The sequence below is a fragment of the Melitaea cinxia genome, chromosome 8, assembly GCF_905220565.1.
Source record: "Melitaea cinxia chromosome 8, ilMelCinx1.1, whole genome shotgun sequence".
Classification (NCBI taxonomy): Eukaryota; Metazoa; Arthropoda; class Insecta; order Lepidoptera; family Nymphalidae; genus Melitaea; species Melitaea cinxia.
In genome coordinates, this window is record NC_059401.1 from 13,898,435 (window position 1) to 13,922,653 (window position 24,219).

General features: G+C 33.8%; 2 protein-coding genes across 2 annotated transcripts; one reads left to right on the top strand and one right to left on the bottom strand.

Moving 5' to 3' along the window:
• Positions 1 to 1,960: 1,960 nt before the first annotated feature.
• Positions 1,961 to 9,228, bottom strand: LOC123655798. The gene is made up of 6 exons (XM_045591553.1): positions 9,072 to 9,228; positions 8,553 to 8,735; positions 6,778 to 6,908; positions 5,195 to 5,342; positions 4,491 to 4,595; positions 1,961 to 2,919 (listed from the first exon to the last, which is right to left on the bottom strand). Exons 1-6 carry the CDS (start codon positions 9,090 to 9,092, stop codon positions 2,794 to 2,796), a joined length of 714 nt encoding a protein of 237 aa, XP_045447509.1. The 5' UTR covers positions 9,093 to 9,228; the 3' UTR covers positions 1,961 to 2,793.
• Positions 9,229 to 9,793: 565 nt separating this feature from the next.
• LOC123655547 (la-related protein 7) lies at positions 9,794 to 22,824 on the top strand. Its single transcript, XM_045591318.1, has 8 exons — positions 9,794 to 10,337; positions 10,904 to 11,071; positions 11,404 to 11,685; positions 12,470 to 12,502; positions 15,947 to 16,271; positions 17,004 to 17,125; positions 18,189 to 18,281; positions 22,262 to 22,824. Exons 1-8 carry the CDS (start codon positions 10,029 to 10,031, stop codon positions 22,463 to 22,465), a joined length of 1,536 nt encoding a protein of 511 aa, XP_045447274.1. The 5' UTR covers positions 9,794 to 10,028; the 3' UTR covers positions 22,466 to 22,824.
• The last annotated feature ends 1,395 nt before the right edge of the window (positions 22,825 to 24,219 follow it).

Below are 24,219 nucleotides of genomic sequence, written 5' to 3' on the forward strand. Positions count from 1 at the left end.
CAGAAACATGCTGGCAAACAGGATCGTAAGAGTAGACAATAACAACAAACAAGGCGCTATCGTTGCTAAAGGATGTCCCCAAGGAGGGGTGTTATCACCCTTGCTATGGAACCTTGTAGTAAACGATCTAATATCCTTGCTAAACGACAACAGATATTATACAATAGGCTATGCAGACGACCTAGTTATACTCGTGGCGGGCAAGTTCACAAGTACACTTTGTGAACTAACTCAGACAGCCCTGCTATTAGTAGAAAGATGGTGAGAGGAGCATAACCTATCCATAAACCCGAACAAAACAGAATTAGTTATGTTCACGAACAAACGAGACTTGGGAAATTACACTCTACCAAAACTCTTTAACTGAACCCTGAATCTAACCTCAGAGGTAAAGTATTTAGGTGTAATACTAAATAATAAGCTAAGCTGGTCCAAACACATAGATAATAAATTAAACAAAGCCAGCATCATCTTCTGGCAATGCCGCAGGATGATTGGCAAGAGTTGGGGACTTACGCCCAAACTGACCCTATGGCTCTACACTGCGGTCATTAGACCCATGATCAGTTATGGTGCTGTGGTGTGGTGGCGTAGAACACTCCTCACCACAACGCAATCCAAGCTACAAAGCTGGCAGAGGTTGGTGTGCATGGCAATCACGGGCAGCATGAGAACCACACCAACAACGGCAATGGAGTCCATGCTAAATATCCTGCCACTCCACCTATTTATCCAACAAGAAGCTGCAGTTACTGCAGTAAGACTAAAGACTCACAAACTACTGTGCTCAACAGGCATACCACACATAAAAATTCTGGAAGACATAGCCAAAGACATTCCGTTCATGGAAGCACCAAATGACGGAATACAGATCAAATATATTTTTGATAAAAAATACAAAATACAGCTAGAAGAGGATTCACGTGTAGCCTCAATTGGGCGAGACCTGAGCATCTTCACGGATGGCTCTAAAACGAAAACAGGGAAGCGGTATCTTCTCCGAAGACCTAAATATTAATATATCACTACCCATTGGTACCTATAACACAGTGTTTCAAGCAGAGTGCTTGGGTATACTTGAGGCAGCCAGAACAATATTATCGGACAGCATGTCAGTACTACAGGCACTGGATAGTAACTCGACCACGTCAGGTATAATCTATGAATGCCATAACACCCTGATGCAGGTAGGTGAAAATAATGACATCACACTGCAATGGATCAAAGGTCACAACAACACACGCGGTAACGACAGGGCAGATGAGCTAGCAAGAAGGGGGTCAAGTATGACGGCTATAGGGGCCGAACCGATTATACCGTTACCTTCTTGCTGGCTCAAAGGCCAAATTCGACAACGCATGAAACGCAAACATATCACACTATGGTCCGAAATTGAGGACTGTAGGCAAGCCAAGTTGGCGCTGCCAGAAATTGATGCAAAATTGGCAAGAATTCTAATAAATCTGGACAGACGCCAACTGAGACTAATAACTGCAGCACTGACTGGACACGGTCTGTATAACAAACACCTATTTAATATGGGCATTACGGACAGTCCCCTGTGCAGAGCTTGCATGGGAACAGAAGAAACGGCTACGCATGTACTTCTTTACTGTCCAGGTGTAGCGGCTTACCGGGCACAACATCTTGGCACCCTGAAGACACTTCCGGAGATCTTCAAGAAGCCAAAAAAGCTTCTGAAGTTTCTGGAGGAGCTTGGGTGGCAAGAGTGAACCGAATTACTCCCACACACGCAAAATAGGCGCAAAGTCGTCGAGTTGCGGAAACCAGCCCGTGTTAACCATACCATACCATACCATACAATAATATTATATATATATATATATAGCTTTATGGCAAATTTTATCATCTTTTATTTATTGTATATAGTGAGTTTAAAATAATTTAAAGACTAAGGTATTATGCTTTCAAAACCTTATTAAATAGAAACAAAATTTAATTTAATTTAAATGTATTTAACAAACATATCTATTTACATGACTTATCGATAGCTCGTTGCCATTCAGTAAATTATTTATGCCATCTCTATTTGTCATATACTCATCAACGTAGTATCTATAGTTCATTTGCCTAGGATACGTATTAAGCAATTTGTGCAATACGCGCGCTCTATACTACTGTGTAATGTATACTCTAAGGCTATGTACATAAGGAACTTAACAGTCCTAAAATGGCAATAAAATCTTCTATGTATACAATTAGATAAGAGCCGAAAGAAAAAAAAAATACCTAAAACGTCTTCTGTTACCTGTTACACAAGCATTAAGTTGCTTACCGTAGGAACAAACGACCGTGTTTGAGTATTATTAAAAAGAAATCAAGACCATAATCAATTCAGTAACATACAAGATACAAGTTAATAAGTTTAAATATCTTTCAAAATTTATTATTAAAAATTCATTCAGATCTCATATAATTTACATTTGACGCCTCTTGTAAAATCTATTTACATATCACGTGTCTCCACGTACGTGTCTACGTGTCACGTATTCCACTTTCATAGCTCTGTGAAAAAATCCACTATCTCATCACAGGAACTCGAGACTATTTTGAGAGCAGTAATATTGTCTATTATTTCGCTGTGATCTTCTGTAAGGTTGAGGTACTTTTCAAGTCAGGCTGATCAAGATTTCAAGACATTCCCTGCTGTGTATCTCAATAAAATATCAAATACGACATATTATGGACATTAATGTCATTATAATAGTGTCTGTTACCATTTCAGGTAATATAATTGTTCAAAACATTTTCACTTCACTGTATAAACCTGTGCTAAGTAGGTGAGGTTGTGTAGAACCTTTTCATTGTGGAGTCGATGTCGACAATAGCGTTTCCTATGTCATGTGTTGTAGAACTTATAGTTTCAAACGCATTAGCCAAACGCTCCATTGCTCGTGCCTAAAAAACAGAATACAACGTTCAATTCATTATAAAAATAATTAATTTAATTAACTATTATATTATAAACTAGCCGACCCGTGCCCACTTCGTTGGGCGTTAATTATTATTATATTAACCAAATAACATACTTTAAAGAACAAATTTTATAGCACTTAAATAAATAATATGTTGCTCCAACGCCATCTATCAAAAATCGAGAAAACGTCGTCGATAGACTAAATTAATAACGTCGAAAGACTAATAAATTGTTTTCTAATAGCGATTGATGGCGCTAGTTTATTTACCATTTTGATATTATATTTTAATCTTTTTCTTATTTACTGAATTTTTTGTTCAATTACAATAAAATGTAGCCTATGTTACTCCTGAATAGTGTAGCTTTCTGTTAGTGAAAGAATTTTCATGATCGGATCAGTATTTGCGAAGATTACCCCCTACATACAAACAAAGTTATAAACTTTACCTCTTTATAATATTAGTATAGACTATTCTCTATAATATAAAAATGAGTCGCTGAATGTGTTGCTAAGCGCAAAACTCGAGAACGGTTGGACCGATTTCGCTAATTCTTTTTTTAAAATATTCCTTGAAGTACGAGGATGGTTCTTACGGAGAGAAAAATTCTAAAAAAAAAAAAATTAAATTTCCTGAAAAAGTCTAAAAACAACACTTTTCTATACTCCCATACAAAAGATTTGTGATAATACTTAAAAGTCAATTTGAACTTTAATACCATACGATAAAGTTTGTGTTAGGCGATACGAAGTTCGCCGGGTCAGCTAGTTATATTATAAATCAAAATTAATCATAATGATCAATTTGTTGGGATAGTTGGATGTTTGTTGATCTTTCACGAAAAAACTACTTAACTCCTTACAAAGACATTACGTAGAGCTAGAGAGATTGTGAAAAACGCATAGGCTACTTTTATCCCGATATACCCACGGGATAGGAATTTACGCGGGTGAACCGCGAGGCTGGTATTCTGTAATAGTAAATTTGTTTATTATGAACACTTGTAAACTCAGGACACTGACGCCGATTATTTCAAACACATCTTGGAGATAAAACAAACAATAAGTGCTGAAATGTGACCGAGACGAAAAACACGTAGAAAAAGACAGAGGGCGCTGTACGTGAGATGTAAAAAAGTTTAACCTAAAGCCGAAAATATATCCTTCGAAAATGTATATAATATTTGGGATACCATCTAAATAAGCTCGCAAAAGCGCAAGAATATAAGAGTTTACCACTTTTTCGGATTTTATCCCGTTTTATTAAGGTTTTCAGATGCCCAACGTTGACCCGTGTTATTTAGTTGTTATTAAGTTTTTTAGTTTTTTAGACGACGACGATAGCTCCCGTGACCATGATTGCTGTAAAGTATCCGAAACGTCCTAACGAACCGAGTTATACGAATCTATCAGATCTTATAGACTCTCATAATCCTATATGAGAATTTGGTCTGCATTTGTCCATGTTTTATGAGATATTTTCCATAGGGGATCCGAAATCGTTGTTGTCAATAAAATGAGTGGAATTCGCATAAACATTAGAACATTACTTACTTGAATCTGTGATGCTTCAGCCAATCGTTCCATGGCCTGTGTGTGAGCGTTAGACGCGTGAGCCAACTGCATCATAGCCATTGCTTGCTCGCCCATCGATTTCACCTAAAATCATTGAAAATATACTTATTGATTCAGTCTGAGTTCGACTAACATAAATTACGATTGCGATTCCGTCAGTTAGATCCCACTGCTGGGCATTTCTGGACCTCTTCTCACTTTCATTTTTCTGGGCCTCTTTCGCCATGCAGAGGGTTTGGAGGGCAACCACTGCGGGTTGGCGGATACATTTCCTACTATGAGTAACGATCGCTATCAGATACTTATGATAACAACCAGGACAGCTTAACGTGCTCTTCGAGGCAGCTGGGAAGACCCACAAGGCCAGACATCTAAACCGGAACGAAATCTTTGTATAAATACATTCATCCCGAGTGGAAATTGAACCCGCAAGCCATCGGTGTTTTAGGCGCCTACAAGCACCACTACACCAGCGTAGTTTTTTAACTATACACTAACATCAATATTACAATAATCTTAGCAGCATCAGTTGAATTACCAACAGATTAAGAAAGCCCATATTTCTTTGCCTTATATTAACATGCACACACGGTATTCTGTTCCTAAGGTAACTTAAAACCTGTGTAAAGTTAAGTACAACTGACATAAAGAACAAAAGGCGTTGACTAAAAGTCTATATTTACCAATTTCTCCATAACACGCATCTGTCGTTCCTCTATATTTGTTGATTCCTCAAAATTAAGAACAGGTTCGCTTTCATGGTTCTGATCCATATTATCATCGAAAAATGCTTCTTCCGTATAGTGCGATTCGAGTTTTACTGAGTTACGACTTTCTGCAGTAAATATGAGTTAATAAGTATACTATTTTATATTTTGGCTAGGCTTTAGATTAAGAACCGCATTTTAAGGTTAGATAGGTTAGAAGTCAGAGTTAAGAAAAGTAATATTTTTTTGTAACTAAATTATGTCGATAAACAGTCTAATTTGGTAGTTAGATAGGTTAGGGTTATTTTTTTTTTTTTTGTAACGAAATTATGCCAATAAACGATCAAATTTTAAGCTTAGATAATTCGACGGTTCTTAATCTAAAGCCTTACCTATATTTTAATAATTTAAGCATATTATAATACACATAAATAATTGGATCAAGGGTCAGGGTCAGATTTAAAAAAAGCAGTTTTGCTTGTAATGGGCCATATTGTGAGAAGTTTCCTCAGTCTGAAGTCTTAGCTACTGGGGCCTCAATCTGTTATCTGAGGAGCTGAGATTTTTATATTTTTAAATATTTTTGTTTATTTTTTTTTTAATAAAAATATTTAAAATTGTATTTAGTACGACAAATATAGAAATAAAAGTAAATAACGGTAATAATTAAATGTCTAACATACACACAAAGTATGTTTTTCATTGTTTTCTATGTTTATTTGATAACAGATTTTTGGACACTAATATAGTTTTTTTTCTTTCAACTACATCAGCAAACAAGCGGACGGCTCACCTGATGGTAAGCAATTACCGTAGCTAATAGACGTCAGCAACACCAGAAGCATCACAAGCGCACTGCCGACTCAATCCCCCAAGAGCTCTGGTTCACCTTACTCACCAACAGAAACACAATACTGCTCAAAAACAGTATTAGTTAGCTGTGGTCTTCTATAAGGTCGAGGACTATCCCAGTCGGGCTGGTCCATATTTTGAGCAGGAATTTCCTGCTGTACCCTACCTCACTTGAATCAAATACTTCAACAAAGTTTCTTGGATATCATAAGGTCGACTAGAAGATAACGCTGTATAGATTTAGGTCTGCCTGTTGTACATATTCACTATTCAATCATAGTCAATTTCTATATTGATTTCTCTGAATTTACTGCTTAGAGATAGAATTTTGACGTAAATTTCATACAAAATGTGAATGTATAAATAATTAATAATAACCACATTCAATCAGTTGCAATAGATGGCCTTACAACTAACACAGCAATCTTTCAGGCAACCTTTGGGCAGATGACTGGCATAGAAAGTAAAGGAAGGTATAATAATAATAATAAATACGCTTTATTGTACACTACAAAGAAACGTTACAAAAAGGGATACATACGAAGAAAGATGTACAAAGGCAGTCTTATTACTAAGACCGATTTCTTCCAGACCACCTCAGGGTATAGGACAGGGCATATAAAATGAGAAGCAGTAGGGAAGTGTACAAATAGTTGATAAAGAATTGGCATGGAGTTTACAAGAATAGAAGGTATAACTGTCTATACGTACTATTTCCTGCATCATTTGACAAAAATAAATCCCATATTTTCTTTTCTATATTTGAACATAGAGTATTGGGATCTCCACCCCCGGATTGCACTTTTGATCTTACAGTTGATTTTTTGTCCGCCCAGTACTGTAAAGATATAATTGATTCAATTAATTTAAAATATTTTTCTATGTATATTATATTAACATTTACTACCTACCTGATTTAGATTTAAATTAAATTTTCAAATACTTTCTCAAATAATAAATTTAAATTAAATTATTAAAATTATTTTGGATTCTTGCAGGCCTAGCATGCGCGCCACGACAAAATTTTGTGTACCCCTTTTCTCGTATTATCTCTCTATGTCTACAGTAGCTAACATGCGTGCACGCGATACTCTTCTCGTTACGTCAAGAAGAGATAATCATTAAATTTTAGTGATCTGTGATATTTATCTCTACGGAAGGTAACATGACATCGTAATTTTGTCGAATTTAGTCGTTTTAGGAAGAGAAACTTCTCGTCTTCAATATTATCGACGAGAAAGACGATAAATAAAAAATAAATAAAACCGGGTGCCTATTTTTTGTATACCATGGCGTTTCCCTATTATAATTATATAATTTCGGTATACGAAGAGCGGGAAATGCGAAAAGTCGAGTGAAGTGTGCCATATAATGACACAAAAAACGTATTTGCGCCCTGTTGCTTCTTATTCTAAATAATAATAATAATAATACTTTATTTCAGACCAAAGTATAAGTCCATATTGGGTTAGTACAACAAGACAAGACAACATTCAGAATAAAAAACAAAACAAAATTATATTAAAAAAATCAATAAGTAAAAATAAAATTAAATAGAATAAAAGTTAAATCAATAATCAAAAAAAAAATTCAAAAATTCAAAAAAATTTAAAAATTAAAAAAAAAAAACAATGCGTGATAGAATTACAATTATCTAATGTGCGACAAGATATAAAGCACAACACGAGCATATTGTTTTACATATATAATTAAATTCATTTACTTACGCCGTTTTATTTTCCATATTAGATTTTTTAAATTAGATATACACTTTTTATCTTAGCCAAAAGGCCGAGAACATTGTTAAATAAAACATGTGTCACTCGTTTGAAATTATACAAACGTTGGCTCATCCCGGTTTGGCACGATTGGTCAATAACCTTGTAAATTCAACTTTACGACATAAGAAATAAGAATGATATTCAGTTGTGATTATGGTTGATAATGTTTCTCTACTCGACAAGGCGAAGTCTTCGGAAGAGAATTTTGTCTCTCGTAGTGCGCATGTTAGGGTAATCGAGAAAATACTCGATGTAGACATTATCTCTCTCTCTCGTCAAGAGATATCTCGTTGTATGCATGCTAGGCCGGCTGGTATTAGAGGGTAAAAAGAGAAACAGATAATTTTTATTTTTCTCTGTTGTAAATAAATCTTCATACAAATTTTAAGTCTTAGAAATATTTAAATAGTTCATTTTAAAAAAAATATAAAAGCAAAATAAAATGCAATGAAATTATAAAAGAAAATGAATTAAAAAAATAATTTATAAATAATACAGAGACCTATTATCTAATATATAAAATTCTCGTGTCGCAGTGTTTGTAGTTAATCTTCTCTGAAATGGCTTGACCGATTCTCATGAAATTTTGTGTGCACATTATTTTTTATTTTCACCCTTCTACCACCAACCCCTATTTTTTAATAGCGTTTAGAGGCAAGACAACGTTTGCCGAGTCAGCTAGTAAAGATATAATAACTAACTTTAACCCAAGATTTCATAGGGCGTGTTGGTCCAGTAATATTATTTACAATCCTTGTCAGTTTGCACCAGAGTTTTTTGCTTTCATCTCTTCCCTCCAAACCTCTTAATTGACCGAGAGCCAAAGCAGGGTGCTTTTCCATAAAATCCACTATTGCAATAACCTGTTCCAAGCTGGGACGTGACTGAAAAAAATATGACAATAAAATGACTTAATTTCGCTTAATTATGGCTTAATGGAATTCGCATTTTTTTTTTCTAGCTTTTCTGATTGAAAATACCAATAGCGGGTAAAACATTTAAGTAGAAATAAATACTTACATTTACCACTTACTAAATATAATACATTCAGTTGAAATAATAGGAAACCAATAGCGTTATCCATTTTTAAATTCACGTACACAGTACTAGTATATAAGACTTTACGCATAAACTTTTAATCGAGTTTTATCTAGATAACTCTCGAGATCGGTGAAATATATAATTAAAAATAGTACTTATTTTATGTATGTTTAACTCACCGCTATTGCTCTGTCAGTCATATTTTTCACATTTCATTTGTAAATTTCAATACAAATTGTTCCACTGTTACAGAAAAAATTGATTTTGTTATTCCAATGTTATAATAACATAATTTCTTCAATTAGGAATTCGACAGGGAAATGTAAAATGACAACCATTAGTACGGGAACCGACAGTTGTTTTATTTTCATAATTATACATTCGAGAGTACCTTAATGCCTACTGCTACCTATAAAGTTTTTATTACTTTAATAAAACATTCAATAATTTTGTATTTCTTTGATATATTTTTTTTGTAATTTGTATTTAAAAATAAAAATAAAAATATATATATTATCCAAGTAAAGTTACATGTTTATTTTTATTAGGTATATTCTACACTTGTAAGTTTTAGTTTCGTGGCCATTCTTCAGTGATTTTAGTTCTTTCGTAATGAAATAATGTTATGTAGAAAGATAATGTTAAGTAAATTTTATTTTGTAAGTTATTAAGAATCTACTGATCTATTAAATATTAAAATATCCTGTACTACCATACTGTAGATAAATTAAAATAGCGAAATACCGATGTTTTAAATTTAAATAACAAAGAATGAAAAACAAAATGTGTAGCTAAAAAACCAATGCACATCGTGGTGTCGAAATTTTTTTGCGTTCGTTAAACGGTAAGCTAATCTATCTCTAGCATTTGGAAGGTACCTATCTATGATCGCATCAATCTGTTTTCAAGAGCTGTCAAGATGACATTGTTAAATTGCTTTATGTCATGTATTCTGTGTGTTTATAACCAGTTAACTATTTTAATATGAACGAATAATTGGCGGAAAGTAGACTATATTTGTTTTCCGACGGAATTATCTAGTAATACTTATAAGATATATTAATAATATATCAAGTTTTATAATTTGCATTCATATTATTTTGATATTTCAATAGCAACAAGTAAAAAATTGAAACATGTCGGAGTCTGAGAATGTAGATACCGCCAATCATGAAACGAAGCACCAAAATAATCCAAAGAAACGACTTCGCCATCGTAAAAAACATTTATATGAAAACATAATGAAACAGATGGAATTTTATTTTAGTGATGCTAATCTCAGCAAAGATAGATATCTCGGAGATTTAATTAAGGCTGATCCGTTTGTGCCCCTAGCCGAATTTCTAAAATTTAACAAAATTCGTTCTTTAACACAAGACGTTGGAGACATAGTAAAGGCTATGAAACATTCCACATTTCTAGAACTATCCGAAGATAAGTTAAAGGTAAGTACTAACGAATCCAACAATAAATATTCACCAAATAGGTTATGTTAAAAATTGCTCATCTCCATATTTATTTGAACAAATATTTTGACGTTACACCGTCTGATAAATCGATGAACGCCGGTGGCATCCACGTAAATGGATGACTTATTGTAGCGTTACACTTACACGCGTCGTAGCATAAGCTTATTGTGGCGTTACGCTTATTGTCCCGTCACGCATCTTGCGCCGCATCTATCTCTCTTCCACTTGATTGGCCTATGCATCCGAGGAGATGTTTCGTTATGACGTCACGTTAAACTATCGTCCTTAAACCAACTTTACAGACAACCAATTTTTATGTTAAAAAAGACATACTTAGGATTGGAACCTCTGTAGTCTTTCAAGCCAAGTCTACTACAATGTAAATTTCTAAAATACCTCTTTAAGAAAAAAGCCTATGAAAACAAATATATTTTCAAAAGTTGTATGTGAAAAAGTAAACGGGACTAATTTTGAAAATTGCCTCCTGAACAATGTATTAGTTTTATTTTTGTATGTTATGGCAAATTATTATCATTTTCAAGGTAAGAAGAAAAACTCAAATGATACCATATGATGCTGATCAAAGGACTATATACGTAGAATCTATACCAGTAACAGCTAGCAGAGAATGGCTGGAAAGGGTCTTCTCTGATTATGGAAAAGTAGCATACATATCACTTCCAAAGTTCAAGAATTCCCGAAATATTAAGGTTTGTATATAAGCCATAAGGTTCATAAGTCAAAAAATCAACAACGGTCACATGCAAATTCGAACTTCACTAATTTGATACAATGGCTTCTAACGGTGCCAAATTAGTACTGATGGTCATTTGAGATTTTTAAGAAGCCCACAGTTTCATATTACTTTTTAACGTTGCCTCAAGGTTTTTGAAATTTAAGAAAGAGTAAAAAATTTGTAACAATGACATGTGGAAGAAAAGCGTATTGTTATTTTATCATCTATTAAATACTTTCTTATTATCTTCACCTGGAATGTTAATATTATTGTATTATTTTCTAAATATGGTTTTTATTTTGTCAGGGCTTTGCATTCATAGAATTCAGCAGTCCCCAAGACGCACAAAATTGTATGAATGCATTCACAAAGATGGGTTGCAAGTTACCATCGTGTATGCCTCCTGAAGAACTTTCATCCATCAAAATGTTCAGCATTGATGAATATTCCGATAATTCAACTGTGAAAGATGAATATGAACCACCAAAGAAGAAAACTAAGAAGAGTAAAGATAAGAAATCTTTAAAAAATTTAGATTTAAAAACAGATCTAGAATCAGATACGGAGAAAACAGTTGATACCCCAACAGTAAGTAATACACCTCATAATAGTCACATTTTAAATTTAGATGTATAAAAATCAATTGCTGTTTGTCTCGCTAAAACTTGAGAATGGCTGGACCAATTTGTCTAATTTTGATCTTGAAATATTTGTTGAAGTTCAGGGAAGGTATAAACGGTGAGAAACATAAATAATATGTAACAGAAAATACTAAAAACGACAATTTAATTTTCCAATACAAAATGTTCCTAGCTTTAAATTATCTGATGTCTTTTGGTTCAAAAAAAAATTCTCTTGCTTGTCAAATATTTATAGGTGCGTTCAGAAAGTGATATTTAAAAAAAATATGTCCAGAAGTTCATTTTTTTTTTAAATACATACATAATAAATTTGTAAAATATCTTATTACCATCAGGGTAAAAAACAAGCATACACTCACCTAGTAAATAACTGTAGAGTTTCTTGCCAATCGACATTTGATGGTAGCTTCACCATAACTGTAAATAATTAATATTTTTAAAATGAACATAATTTTAATTTCTTAAATGACGATTCAGAGGTTCTTTTGAATCCTATTTGAATAAAGTAATGTTTATTCAAATAGGATTAGTAGTCTATATACATCTGTAATTCAAGAAGCATTGGAAAAGCTTTACTATCCCTATCTCAGACACTTTTCAGAGGCTCTGGCTACGTTCCTCACCACAAGACCACTACACTACTTGAAAACAGTGTTATTTGGCTGTGATCTCTTTTTAGCTTAAAAAACATTAATAACAACTTATACTAAACTTATGAATTTTTATTTCAGGAAGAAAATAAAACTGTAGCAACACCAACCGAGGTAAACATTATTATTGTTACTTTTAAATACTTAGTTATGATCAATGATGACTTTGACAATGTACTGTGTGGCTACGGTACTGTAGAATATAGCCACCCCCTCTCTTCCCGTGGGTGTCTTAAGAGGCAACTAAGGGATAACACAGTTCCACTATCACCTTGGAACTTAAAAAGCCGACCGGTGGCGGGATAACCATCCAACTGCTGGCTTTGAAATACACAGGTCGAAGACGGGCAGCAGCGTCTTCGATGCGACAAAGCCAGTACTGCGGTCACCAATCCGCCTGCCCAGTGTGGTGACTATGGGCAAAACACATGAGTTCACGTTATTTTTGGCGTTGTTAAAAAATTGTTTGCTGGGTTAGAGAGACACCCACAACTCCTAACACGAGACACAAAAGAGAGAGTAAAAAAAAAATCCTACAGAATCTTCTTTTTCAAAACACACAAAATCAACTTACACTAAAGCAAAGCTTATACCATAAGAAACTACAATGACTCACCCACAATAAATTGCACTCAGATCTTAAGACGGCGAGAGAATCCAACCCAAAAAAGAAAAAGAGCAAAAGAGCAAAAAAAGGCCGCAAACACTCGCCCTGAGGCTTATATACCCTAGCAAACCCCGCGCGTCGCGACACAACTACCCCCTAAGGTGAACCGCGACGTAATACAATACGAGGGTATTCCAAAAAATTAAATCAGTCGCCTAGAAAAAGTAAATAGCAACGCTAGTGCATAACTGTGCTATTATACATCAGCAGGAACGAAACCACGTGCTAATAAAAATATATGCTACAATACCCCCCCCCCGACAGAGAAGAATTTTGCATCTCTGGCAAAATTCTAAAAAAAACTAATGTAAGGAGAGAATCTGGTAAGCTCAGGAAGGGATTATAAAATTTAACTCCATACTAAGAGAAAAAATTTTTTTTTTTTTTGATAGATTAATCATAAGAGATAATCGAATTACAAAAACACCACATATAATTTTGAATTCACTGCAACACTGTCTTACGACCCAATCATACGTCACTAACATAACATCCTGAAATTCAACTATCAACGTGCGTTAACCGACCTAGACAATTAACGCCCTGACACTCAGAGTGACGGTCTATAAATGAGCACCACTCAGCAGCTACTTAAAATTTTTAATTTAACAATTTTTTTTTTTTTTTTTTAATCCATATTTAATACCGTATTCCCGATGTAGGCTTTAGAATGTGCATAACACAATTAGAATCGAATATATATTCGACAGAATAAAATAATATGTGGAATCGCCACCCGTTCCAGAATTAAGTTGTAACACAACAACAACAACTTATGGCGTAGGCTTTAAACAAAATAATATGAGTGGGTAGATACGTTAGAGATGCACCCAACACACACAAATTAAGTTATTGCTCAGTGGAATAACTCAACAAAAATAAACACCAAAAGTACATTAGAGACGTACCCAACACACAACTATCATAAGTCATGAACTTGTATAAGCACAAAATAAAAAAAAATGAGATCATTACCCATCTCAAAAATGGAATACGTAATATAGATTTAAAACAAAAAGAAAACACAATATCAATTCCATTACTACCAGAACTTCCTGTTAACTTCAAATCTTTAATATGCCAAACCCCAAGATCTTTACCATTCATATCCTGTAATACGTATACAAGAGGAGATCTTTTACCAACAATTCGACATTTGATAAATTTAGGCGCTAATTTCTTAGAAAAGTATTTATCTTTATCACTCAAGAAGTAAGTTTTCTTATAAACAAGATCACCAACATTAAATTCCGCAGTCCTACGACGCAAATTATAACTTGAAGTATTTTTTAAATGAGCGGCATACAACCGAAATTGAACTTTATCGAAAATACTCGCCAACCGACCTAAGTTCTCCGCATAACAGTCACGAGGAGTAAAAATCATATTTTCTATACTATCAAAGTCCAAATAATGCGAACCACACGACACTAACTCCTTACCGAAAACTAAAATTTATTATAACTAAAATATATTAATAATTGATTTCACTTTTATCAAAGTGTCACTAATACCTGCCAAATCGGTTATAATATCCAACGGATTGACCAAAATCTCCTCTGACGGTAACAATTCCGACAATTGTAATATTTGTTTACGTAAAGCTAAAACCGTGGCAGCTGGCTCCTCATTCCGAACAACCACCTCATATTCTAACTCAGCCTTAGGCAGGGATACGAATTTTATTGAGTGAGTCATCGTAGCACAATAATAAAATTTAAACGAAACAAAAAGTACAAATAAAAGTTCGATTTAAATTAATGTTAAAATGTAACAAAGAAAGTACAAAGTAAGCAAAAATATTCGTTAATAGAGGGTAGTCAAAAAAAAATTTAGTTACGGCAAAAATTATTGAGCAAGAAATAATTAATACAAAAAGTAGGTAACTGAAAATTTTTAGCAAGGAACGATTAACAATGCAAAAACCGTGACTACGTTCGTACAAATCTTTTAAATTCAAATAAAAACTTATAAATATTAACTTTAAATTTTAAACATACTAATATAAATACACAACCTAAACGAAACAGTAATCAAATTTAATTAATAAAAATGAAAAGTAATAATTTAACACAATTCACAAAACACAAAACACACAAAGACACAAGGACAAGACCCTTTACATACCCAGAGAAAACCACTTGCCAGGAATAAGAAAAAAAAAAAAATTGAGTGCCAATGCGATACCCTTCAAAATAAAATAATTAAAATAATTCACCGACAAACAAATAATTTTAAATATTATAGAATTTACGTTGGGCGCCAGTGCTACGTGTTAAAAAATTGCTTGCTGGGTTAGAGAGACACCCACAACTCCTAACACGAGACACAAGAGAGAGAGTAAAAAAAAAATCCTACAGAATCTTCTTTTTCAAAACACACAAAATCAACTTACACTAAAGCAAAGCTTATACCATAAGAAACTACAATGACTCACCCACAATAAATTGCACTCAGATCTTAAGACGGCGAGAGAATCCAACCCAAAAAAGAAAAAGAGCAAAAGAGCAAAAAAAGGCCGCAAACACTCGCCCTGAGGCTTATATACCCTAGCAAACCCCGCGCGTCGCGACACAACTACCCCCTAAGGTGAACCGCGACGTAATACAATACGAGGGTATTCCAAAAAATTAAATCAGTCGCCTAGAAAAAGTAAATAGCAACGCTAGTGCATAACTGTGCTATTATACATCAGCAGGAACGAAACCACGTGCTAATAAAAATATATGCTACAGCGTAAACTTGTGGAGGCCTATGTCCAGCAGTGGACTGTATAGGCTGTAATAATAATTGAACATTGTCATTAACAAATGTAGTCTTTATAGATAATTACATATTATTTATTTTTTAAAATAGCTTTACTCATGTGACTTTTTTTTCTATTTATTTAGGAAAGTAAAGTGACAGACATAGAATCTAGAGATGAAATGACAAGTAACGATGAGGGTAAAAATAAAACTGACACACCAAGAAAAAGGAAACAAAAGAAAAAGTTGTCAAAAGAAAAAGGTAAAGGTCTCGTAAAAGGCGAAGCTCCAAAGGGAGCACTGTGGGGTTTGCAAGTTTTACCAAAGTCCGAATGGAAAGCCCTCAGGAACAAATATTTAAATCTACAAAGGAAATATATGAAGGAGATTAAAACGAACTTGCAAAGTAAGAGGCATGCTTATTCAGGGATTCCTGCTCCGGCTGCTCCATCAGTTGAAATAGAATCTGGTAATTACGTTTTATTATTATACTTAGAGAGAAAGATAGATTTTTAAAAACTTTATTATATCGGCTATTAAAAAGGCAGTCTTGTTGCTATTAGTAACTTCTACTTGACAAAATTTAAGTAGATAAAACTGTATATTTATTTATTTATACTATATTGTACACCACAAATATATTACAAACATAGCATAAAGATAGTTACAGACAATGGGCGACAGACAATGGGCAGACAGATAATGGGCAGATTTATGGCTAATTACCCATTTCTTCCAGACAACCCAGACATAAAAAGGAAACTTATTATCAAAATTTATATTTCTAATATATTTATCAATAACTACTTAAAATATTTCTGCAGTGTAATGCATTGCATTTTCATTTTTACTGCTCTGCTGGTCTGTCATATTGTAAGATTTAGCATATTATCAATTAGAAAAGAAGAAGAGAAAACTAATTTTTGGAATTGGTCTAATATCTCCTAAGATGATGAAAAAATAATTAATATAGCCTAAGTAGACATAACAGCGGTAGGGCCTGCAAACCACTTGTAATGGCAATTGACCTATGGTAAACTTATGGCAATTGTTTGCCATCAGGTAGACACTACATTTGTTGGCCACCCAAACAGTATTTAAAAAAATTTAGAATCTGCTTAAATATCTATAAATAATAAATAAAAATCTGTGAATATTTAAATATTATATTTTGTTTTAAATTCTTTAATTTTCCTTTCAGTGAATAGTACAAGAGCTATAGACAATGCAAAAAATGTTGAACCACTGCAAAAGATACCAGGTGTATTTGTTAAGGAAGTCCTACCAGAGCCCTGCATGGATGTCAGGCTTACAAAGAGAACTGTAAGAACATTTTTCGATATTTTTTTACAGTACTGGAACAGCTTGTAAGTCTCACTGTTGGGCAAAAGACTAAAATGATGATGATCTGAATGATGATTTACTAATCAATACTATATACCCCCTAAGTATACCCTACTAATAATTGTTGATCAATATATCTTAGAACTTTTCCTTAAACATCTTAGGTCCATAAAGTACGTGAGGTTTTTTTTTTAAATTTTCTGTCCCTCCCTCCCCCCTAGTGAAATGTCGTGAGATCTTATTCAACCCCCCCTCCCCCAACCCCCAATCTCACGTGAGATTTTTCAAAATGTGGGTTTCTTACGTAAACGCGTTGGATTGTTACTGAAATTATTTTCTTTCGAACGAATTAGTGAATGATCTTAATCGTATTACGATTACGCTTAAGATTAAATCTTGATCTAGACCAAAATAGTATAGATTTTTTTTTGTTTCAATCAGAAAAAAAATTGCGTGATATTTGCCCTCTCTCCAACGTAAGATTTGATGAGATTTGACTCGACCCCCCCCCCCCCGCCTCTTCAACATCTCACGTGTTTTATGAACGCCCCCTTAGTGAACCTCCACATTAAGAATAGATCAGATTCTAAGATCTTTAAAGCCTTTTAGTTGATATTTATATTTTATGAGATTTTCAAAGATCTACATCAGCTTTATGTGTTATTTGTTAAGAGCCAGTCAGTTTTACAAGCTTAAACCTCGCTGATACTCTGTAAATTGGTAGATGTTTTAGAATTTATTTCGTATGTCAGATTTCACATTTTTTTCTTGAGTAAATATAATAGTATAATGTAATATTATGTAATTGGAGTTAATGAAGAACCATGTATCTTTTTAAAAGACAGAGTTATTATCGTCAATATTATATATTTTATTTGTCATTTTTATTTTGTTCTTTATTTTAAATATTGTGATCAACAGAATTAATTCAACAGGAATTTTGCAATATTTTTTAATAATTCAGATCATAATAATAATTATATTTTCATTATGTATAGCCATATTTTTCTTAAATTTAATTATGCATTACATTTTATTTTAGATAAAAAGCAACATTCATGTGTTGCATGTGGATGTTAAGGAAGGACAAACTGATGTTATTATTAGATTTGATTCTGCAAAAGCTGCGGACGAAGTAAGTATATCATTATTCACAAATAAAAACACTAATGAATTTGCTATGAAATTTGTATCTAGTCAGCTATTGTAGTTATCGCTACGGATGTTGAGCGCTGAATGAACCTGCACAAAAGGCCTCTGCTGTTTTAGAGGTGAGGCACAAGGCCAAAGTGAATGATTAGTCACACGTTGATGTGAAAGTTGGCACTTATGCGCATTTCGTGATTTCCTTTGCTTCAGGGTCTGTAAACCTCTGTACAAATGTGCCTCGATTATTAATTCATATTTCATGACTTTCTTTATCTATGACGAAATGGCTACTACATTTATTCTTAATTTTCTTGTTTTTTTTACTCTCATTTTAAATGTTTTATTAATCTATAATATAAAAATGAGTCGCTGAATGTGTTGCTAAGCGCAAAACTCGAGAACGGTTGGACCGATTTCGCTAATTTTTTTTTTTTAACCGACTTCCAAAAAAGGAGGAGGTTCTCAATTCGACTGTATTTTTTTTTTTTTTTTTTATTTTTTTTTTTTTTTTTTTTTTTTTATGTATGTTACATCAGAACTTTTGACCAGGTAGACCGATTTCGACAAATTTTGTTTTAATCGAAGGGTGGTGTGTGCCGATTGGTCCCATTTAAATTTATTTGAGATCTAACAACTACTTTTCGAATTATATCTAATAATGCGTTTTTACTTGACGCTTTTTTCGTCGACCTACGTTGTATTATGCCACATAACTTTCTACTGAGTGTACCGATTTTGATAATTCTTTTTTTGTTGGAAAGGGGATATCCCTAGTTTGGTACCATGATAAGGAAACCAGGATCTGATGATGGGATCGCAGAGAAATCGAGAGAAACTCTTGAAAATCCGCAATAACTTTTTACTGGGTGTATCGATTTTGATAATTTTTACTTTAATCGAAAGCTGATGTTTATCATGTGGTCACATATAAATTTTATCGAGATCTGAAAACTACTTTTTGATTAATCTTTGATAACGCGTATTTACTTGACATTATTTTCGTCACCTTACGTTGTATTATACCTCATAACTTTTTACTGGGTGCACCGATTTTGACGTTTCTTATATAAATTAAAAGCTACTATTCGTCACGTGGTCCCATTCAAATTTAATTGAGATTTGATTCGTAATTTGTGAGTTATATCTAATATTGCGTATTTACTTGACGGTTTTTTCGTCACCCTACGTTGTATTATACGTTATATCTTTTTACTGGGTGCACTGATTTTGATCTTTTTTGTATAAATCAAAAGCTAATACTTGTCATGTCGTCCGTTTTAAATATGATTGAGATATAATGAGCAATTTTTGAGTAATCTTTGATGACACGTATTTACATGACGATGTTAAGACGACTGTGGTCATGTTCAATACTTTGCCACAACGCCATCTATCAAAATGTTATGAAATTACTTCGTTCACTATCGATCAAATTACAATATTCCACTAGAGTAGAGAGTAGCAGTTTATTCGTTATAAATATATTTGAGCTTTTAATTTTTGAGTTATCGCTAATACTGGGTATTTACTTGGCTATTTTACGTCGACCAACGTTATATTAACCTCATTACTATTTTACTGGGTGGACCGATATCGATGATTCTTTTTTTTTATCGATAGGTGGTGCTTGTCATGTGGTCCCATTTAAATATAATTGAGATTTGACTCGAACTTTTTGAGCTATATCTGATATGGCGTATTTATTTGACTGTTTTTGGAGTTTTCTCCTTAAGAATCGATTTTCATTTAAGGCCCCGGAATGAAAAAATTGAACAGTAAAATCTACTGAACGAATGACCTTGTTAGAGATGGCGTTCAGACATTTTCTAATAACGCAATTAGGTTCCGATAGATGGCGTTATTGCATTCATTTATTTACAATTTGATATAGTAATAATATATTTCTTAGACTAGTAAGCCTTTTTGTGCCTATTTAGACAGTTGATCTGAAGGGGTAAACTCCAGTCGTGCATCGGAGCTGTGTGAAAACATGAACATTACATATTTTTAATAAAAAAGACATAAACCGTAATTCTATATAAATCCGCTTCAACTAAAAAACCCGCCGTAATAAGCGATGTCAGCGCTTCGCGCGAATCGACGACGGGCCTTTTATGAAATTTCTGCCTACAATCGCTAACAAAATGTTAGATATAACAGTAGAACATTATATAATTCTACAATTTTATAATGTCGCGTTATATGGAATACGAACAAAGTATTACTATTTTTTCGTCGATCTACGTTGTATTACTCTTCGATGTAATTGAAGTCGGTTTTTTTTTCGTTTGCGAGCAAACACAATTATTAAATATTCCTTGAAGTACGAGGATGGTTCTTACGGAGAGAAAAATTCAAAAAAAAAAAAATTTCATTGTGATTTTTAGTGACTATTGAAAGAATTTTGTGAGTTTTATAATTTTTAATTTTTGACATAATGTAATTGTTGACTTATTAACTTAAAAAAATAAAAAATTAAAGAATCGACTGTTAGGCGATACGAAGTTCGCCGGGTCAGCTAGTATTTAATACAATCATTTTCCTCTCGTAAATAAAATGTTAATTTTACATGAATCGCAAAATGTTGGCGACTCCTGCACGATGCGCAAAACGATCCCCACGTTGTCAGCAAGCGCTTAAAATCCGTGCCGATAACACAGGTATAAAGCGTAGCTTAGGGACAGATCAAAGTGTGTGTATAATGAAGACATTATATTTATATATAATTCTTCTGTACATGTGTTTGTCACCTTCTCTTAAACAGATGGACCGATTTGTTTAAAATTTCGTGTGTACACTTCAATGGATTCATCGATGGTTTAAAAACACAATTGGACACGATAGATGCAACTATCAGTATGTCGATAATAGAATTTGATAGCTGCTATTCTGGTTAGGGTATCTGCCGGGTCCGATAATTAAGTTCTAAATTTTCTATATATACGTGAAGCAAAACATGTAACCCTTTCTACGATAATTGCGCGGACGAGGGAATGTGGAATTTCGCACACTTATATTTTATATAGAGATGGAGTGCAAAATGCTAATATTTTTTTAAATTGTGCATAATACATTAAATTAATAAATAAAAAAACATTACGCACACTACCATGTATTTAAAACACACACGCATATAATTACTCGTGTCTTTGACAACAGAATCTTAATAATGTTTAAACTTATAATTTAAATAATTTATTAATAAACATTTTTGAATATCATATCAAAAATTGACCGCTCCAGCGGGGTTCGAACCCGCGTCTCCGACTGACCGTGTCGGCGCTTCAGCCAATTAAACTATAGAATGATGTACCTACCCGCTAGATCGAAATTTTTGATATGATAATTTTTATATTCGGTTTAAGCGAACCGTGGCGCCGTCTATAGTGAGCTCTTTACAGAAACCCGTAACTATTCAAAGTTTCATATTACAATGAAAATCTTTAACAGGAGACGACCCCATTCTATTTTTTTTAATATCTACGATTTTATTTTTGTGTTATTATTATTATTATATATTCTTTATTGCACTTTAAAAAAAATCATAATTACAAGTTTACAAAAAATGTTGGCAAGGGCGAACTTATCTCTGTAAGAGATCTCTACCAGTCTAACCATGGTGGTGAGAGAAGATGTTATCGCGGGACTCATAAGCGCATATTTGTGATAAAGTGAAAAAAAAAACTGAACAAAAAGTTAAAAAAAAAAATTAAAAAAGCCATATACTTATTTTGCTATATATACATTCAACGTGTTACCCACACATTAGGAATTCTAAACATTTTTGAATATCATATCAAAAATTGACCGCTCCAGCGGGGTTCGAACCCGCGTCGCGTTATTTATGGTCGAATCCGCTAGTTATATATGAACGCTGTCTGTTGCGTGCAGTATTTTTTTTTTTTTAATTTTAACATCCATAGGCTCTTGAGTGCCCATGCCTTTTTTTTTTTTTGTTGCGTGCAGTACTGCGGCCAGTCGGGGCGCGCGCGCGTGCTGTGCGGCGCAGAGGAGCAGGAGCAGTGGCGCGCGGCGGACGCGGCGCGGGCGGCGCGGCGCGTGCGCGGCCGGGCGCGGCTGCTGGCGCGCGCCGCCGAGCTCGCGCCGCCCGCGCTCGCGCCCGCCTCGCCGCAACCCACGCACACGCACATACGATTCGAGGACGAATGATTGGATTCAAATATAGAACTCTAATAAATGTTATCGTCTCTTTTATTAATAAACAGTTTCCTGTGTTTTATTTAATCGTCTGAAGTACGTTTGCGAGCGCGGACGTGCACACAGATACACACACCGGCTGCACAATTTCAAAACACAGCAAAGAACAAATTTTTCGAAATCGATTTTTTAGCATTTTTCGTTCCAATGGAGTTGTGTGAACATTTATATAGATATATTTAAAAAGAAAAAAAAAATTGTCCCTTACTGTGTTTTGAAATTGGGCATGCGACACACAGATATGATTATGAGTCGAAGACGAATGATAACGCCTCCTTTGCAGTCGGTTAAATATATAACTGTCATAAATATTTTTTGTTTTTTATTTTTTTATTATTTCTCAAAATTCCATTTCCTTTATTTTAGTTCATTTTATTTATTTGCGTAGTCACACGGTAGCACGGATATTTACCGCTCGGCGACAGATATCGCATTGATGAATGATGCGTAGATAGTCATTAAATATCTATATGATGCTAAATTCAAATGAAACAAGGAAGTCATAATCAGACAAGAGTGTATCATAGTTATATATATCACAAAATGTAAAATAAATAAATATTTCACACTCAACGGCCCCAGTAGAATTTTCTCCTGTGTCGGGGGTCCGAAAACACACAATACACAAGCACAAAAGCGCCCAGACCACGTCAAACATCTATATGGCCGATCAAATGTCTGTCGTGAGCGGAAGTCGAACCTGCGATCGCTAGCGCAACAACCAGTGCTTGTGACCGCTGCACCAACACGTCGCCGTTAAATAAACGTTTATTAAGGCGCTACCCTGACCAAATAACCTTGAGCATTCGTTCCCTCTTTGCCGCACCCCACCTCTACAATACTTCGTAAAACACTACTAGCGCCATTTGGTAAACAACTTACGAATATGCGTAAAAAATATAGATCTTGGAATCCGTAGACATGGCATTCATTAAAAAAAAATTTTAATATATAATATATATATAATATATTTTTTTTTAATATATATATATATATTTTAAATTTAATATTAGTATAATATATTTGCTGTGTACAATAAAAAGTAAATTAAATTTATTTTTTTGGTGCGTAAATAATTTTTGGTAATGAATTCAGTCACTACACTTACGTTCATAATGAATACTTTCAACTTTTATTCTAATACTAGCGACTCGTCCCGGCGTCGCACGGGTGCAATGCTGATACTAAATATAAAATATATATAGATGAAAAGATACTAATATATAAAAAACTAGCTGACCCGGCAAACGTTGTCTTGCCGCTAAACGCTATTTTAAAATAGGGGTTGGTGGTAGAAGGGTGAAAATTTAGGGTTGTATGTATTTTTTAATGTTGTATCATAAAAAAATAAAAAATAAATTTAGGGGTGGACTACCCCTAACATTTGGGGGGATGAAAAATAGATGTTGGCCGATTCTCATAGATACCGCATAAGCACAAAAAATTTCATCAAAATCGGTCAAGCCGTTTCGGAGGAGTATGGCAACGAAAACTGTGACACGAGAATTTTATATATTAGATACCTATATTGTATTACATTATTATGTATATATTATATAATAGTACATTATTATATTACCGTTGCGTAGGTTTAAAGATCTTAGCATACAGACTGCGGAAAGCGACTTTGTTTTATACTATGTAGTGAAGTATAAGTATTCATGATACTCGTTTGGTGTTGACTTTTTAGATTGAAGGCGAGTTAT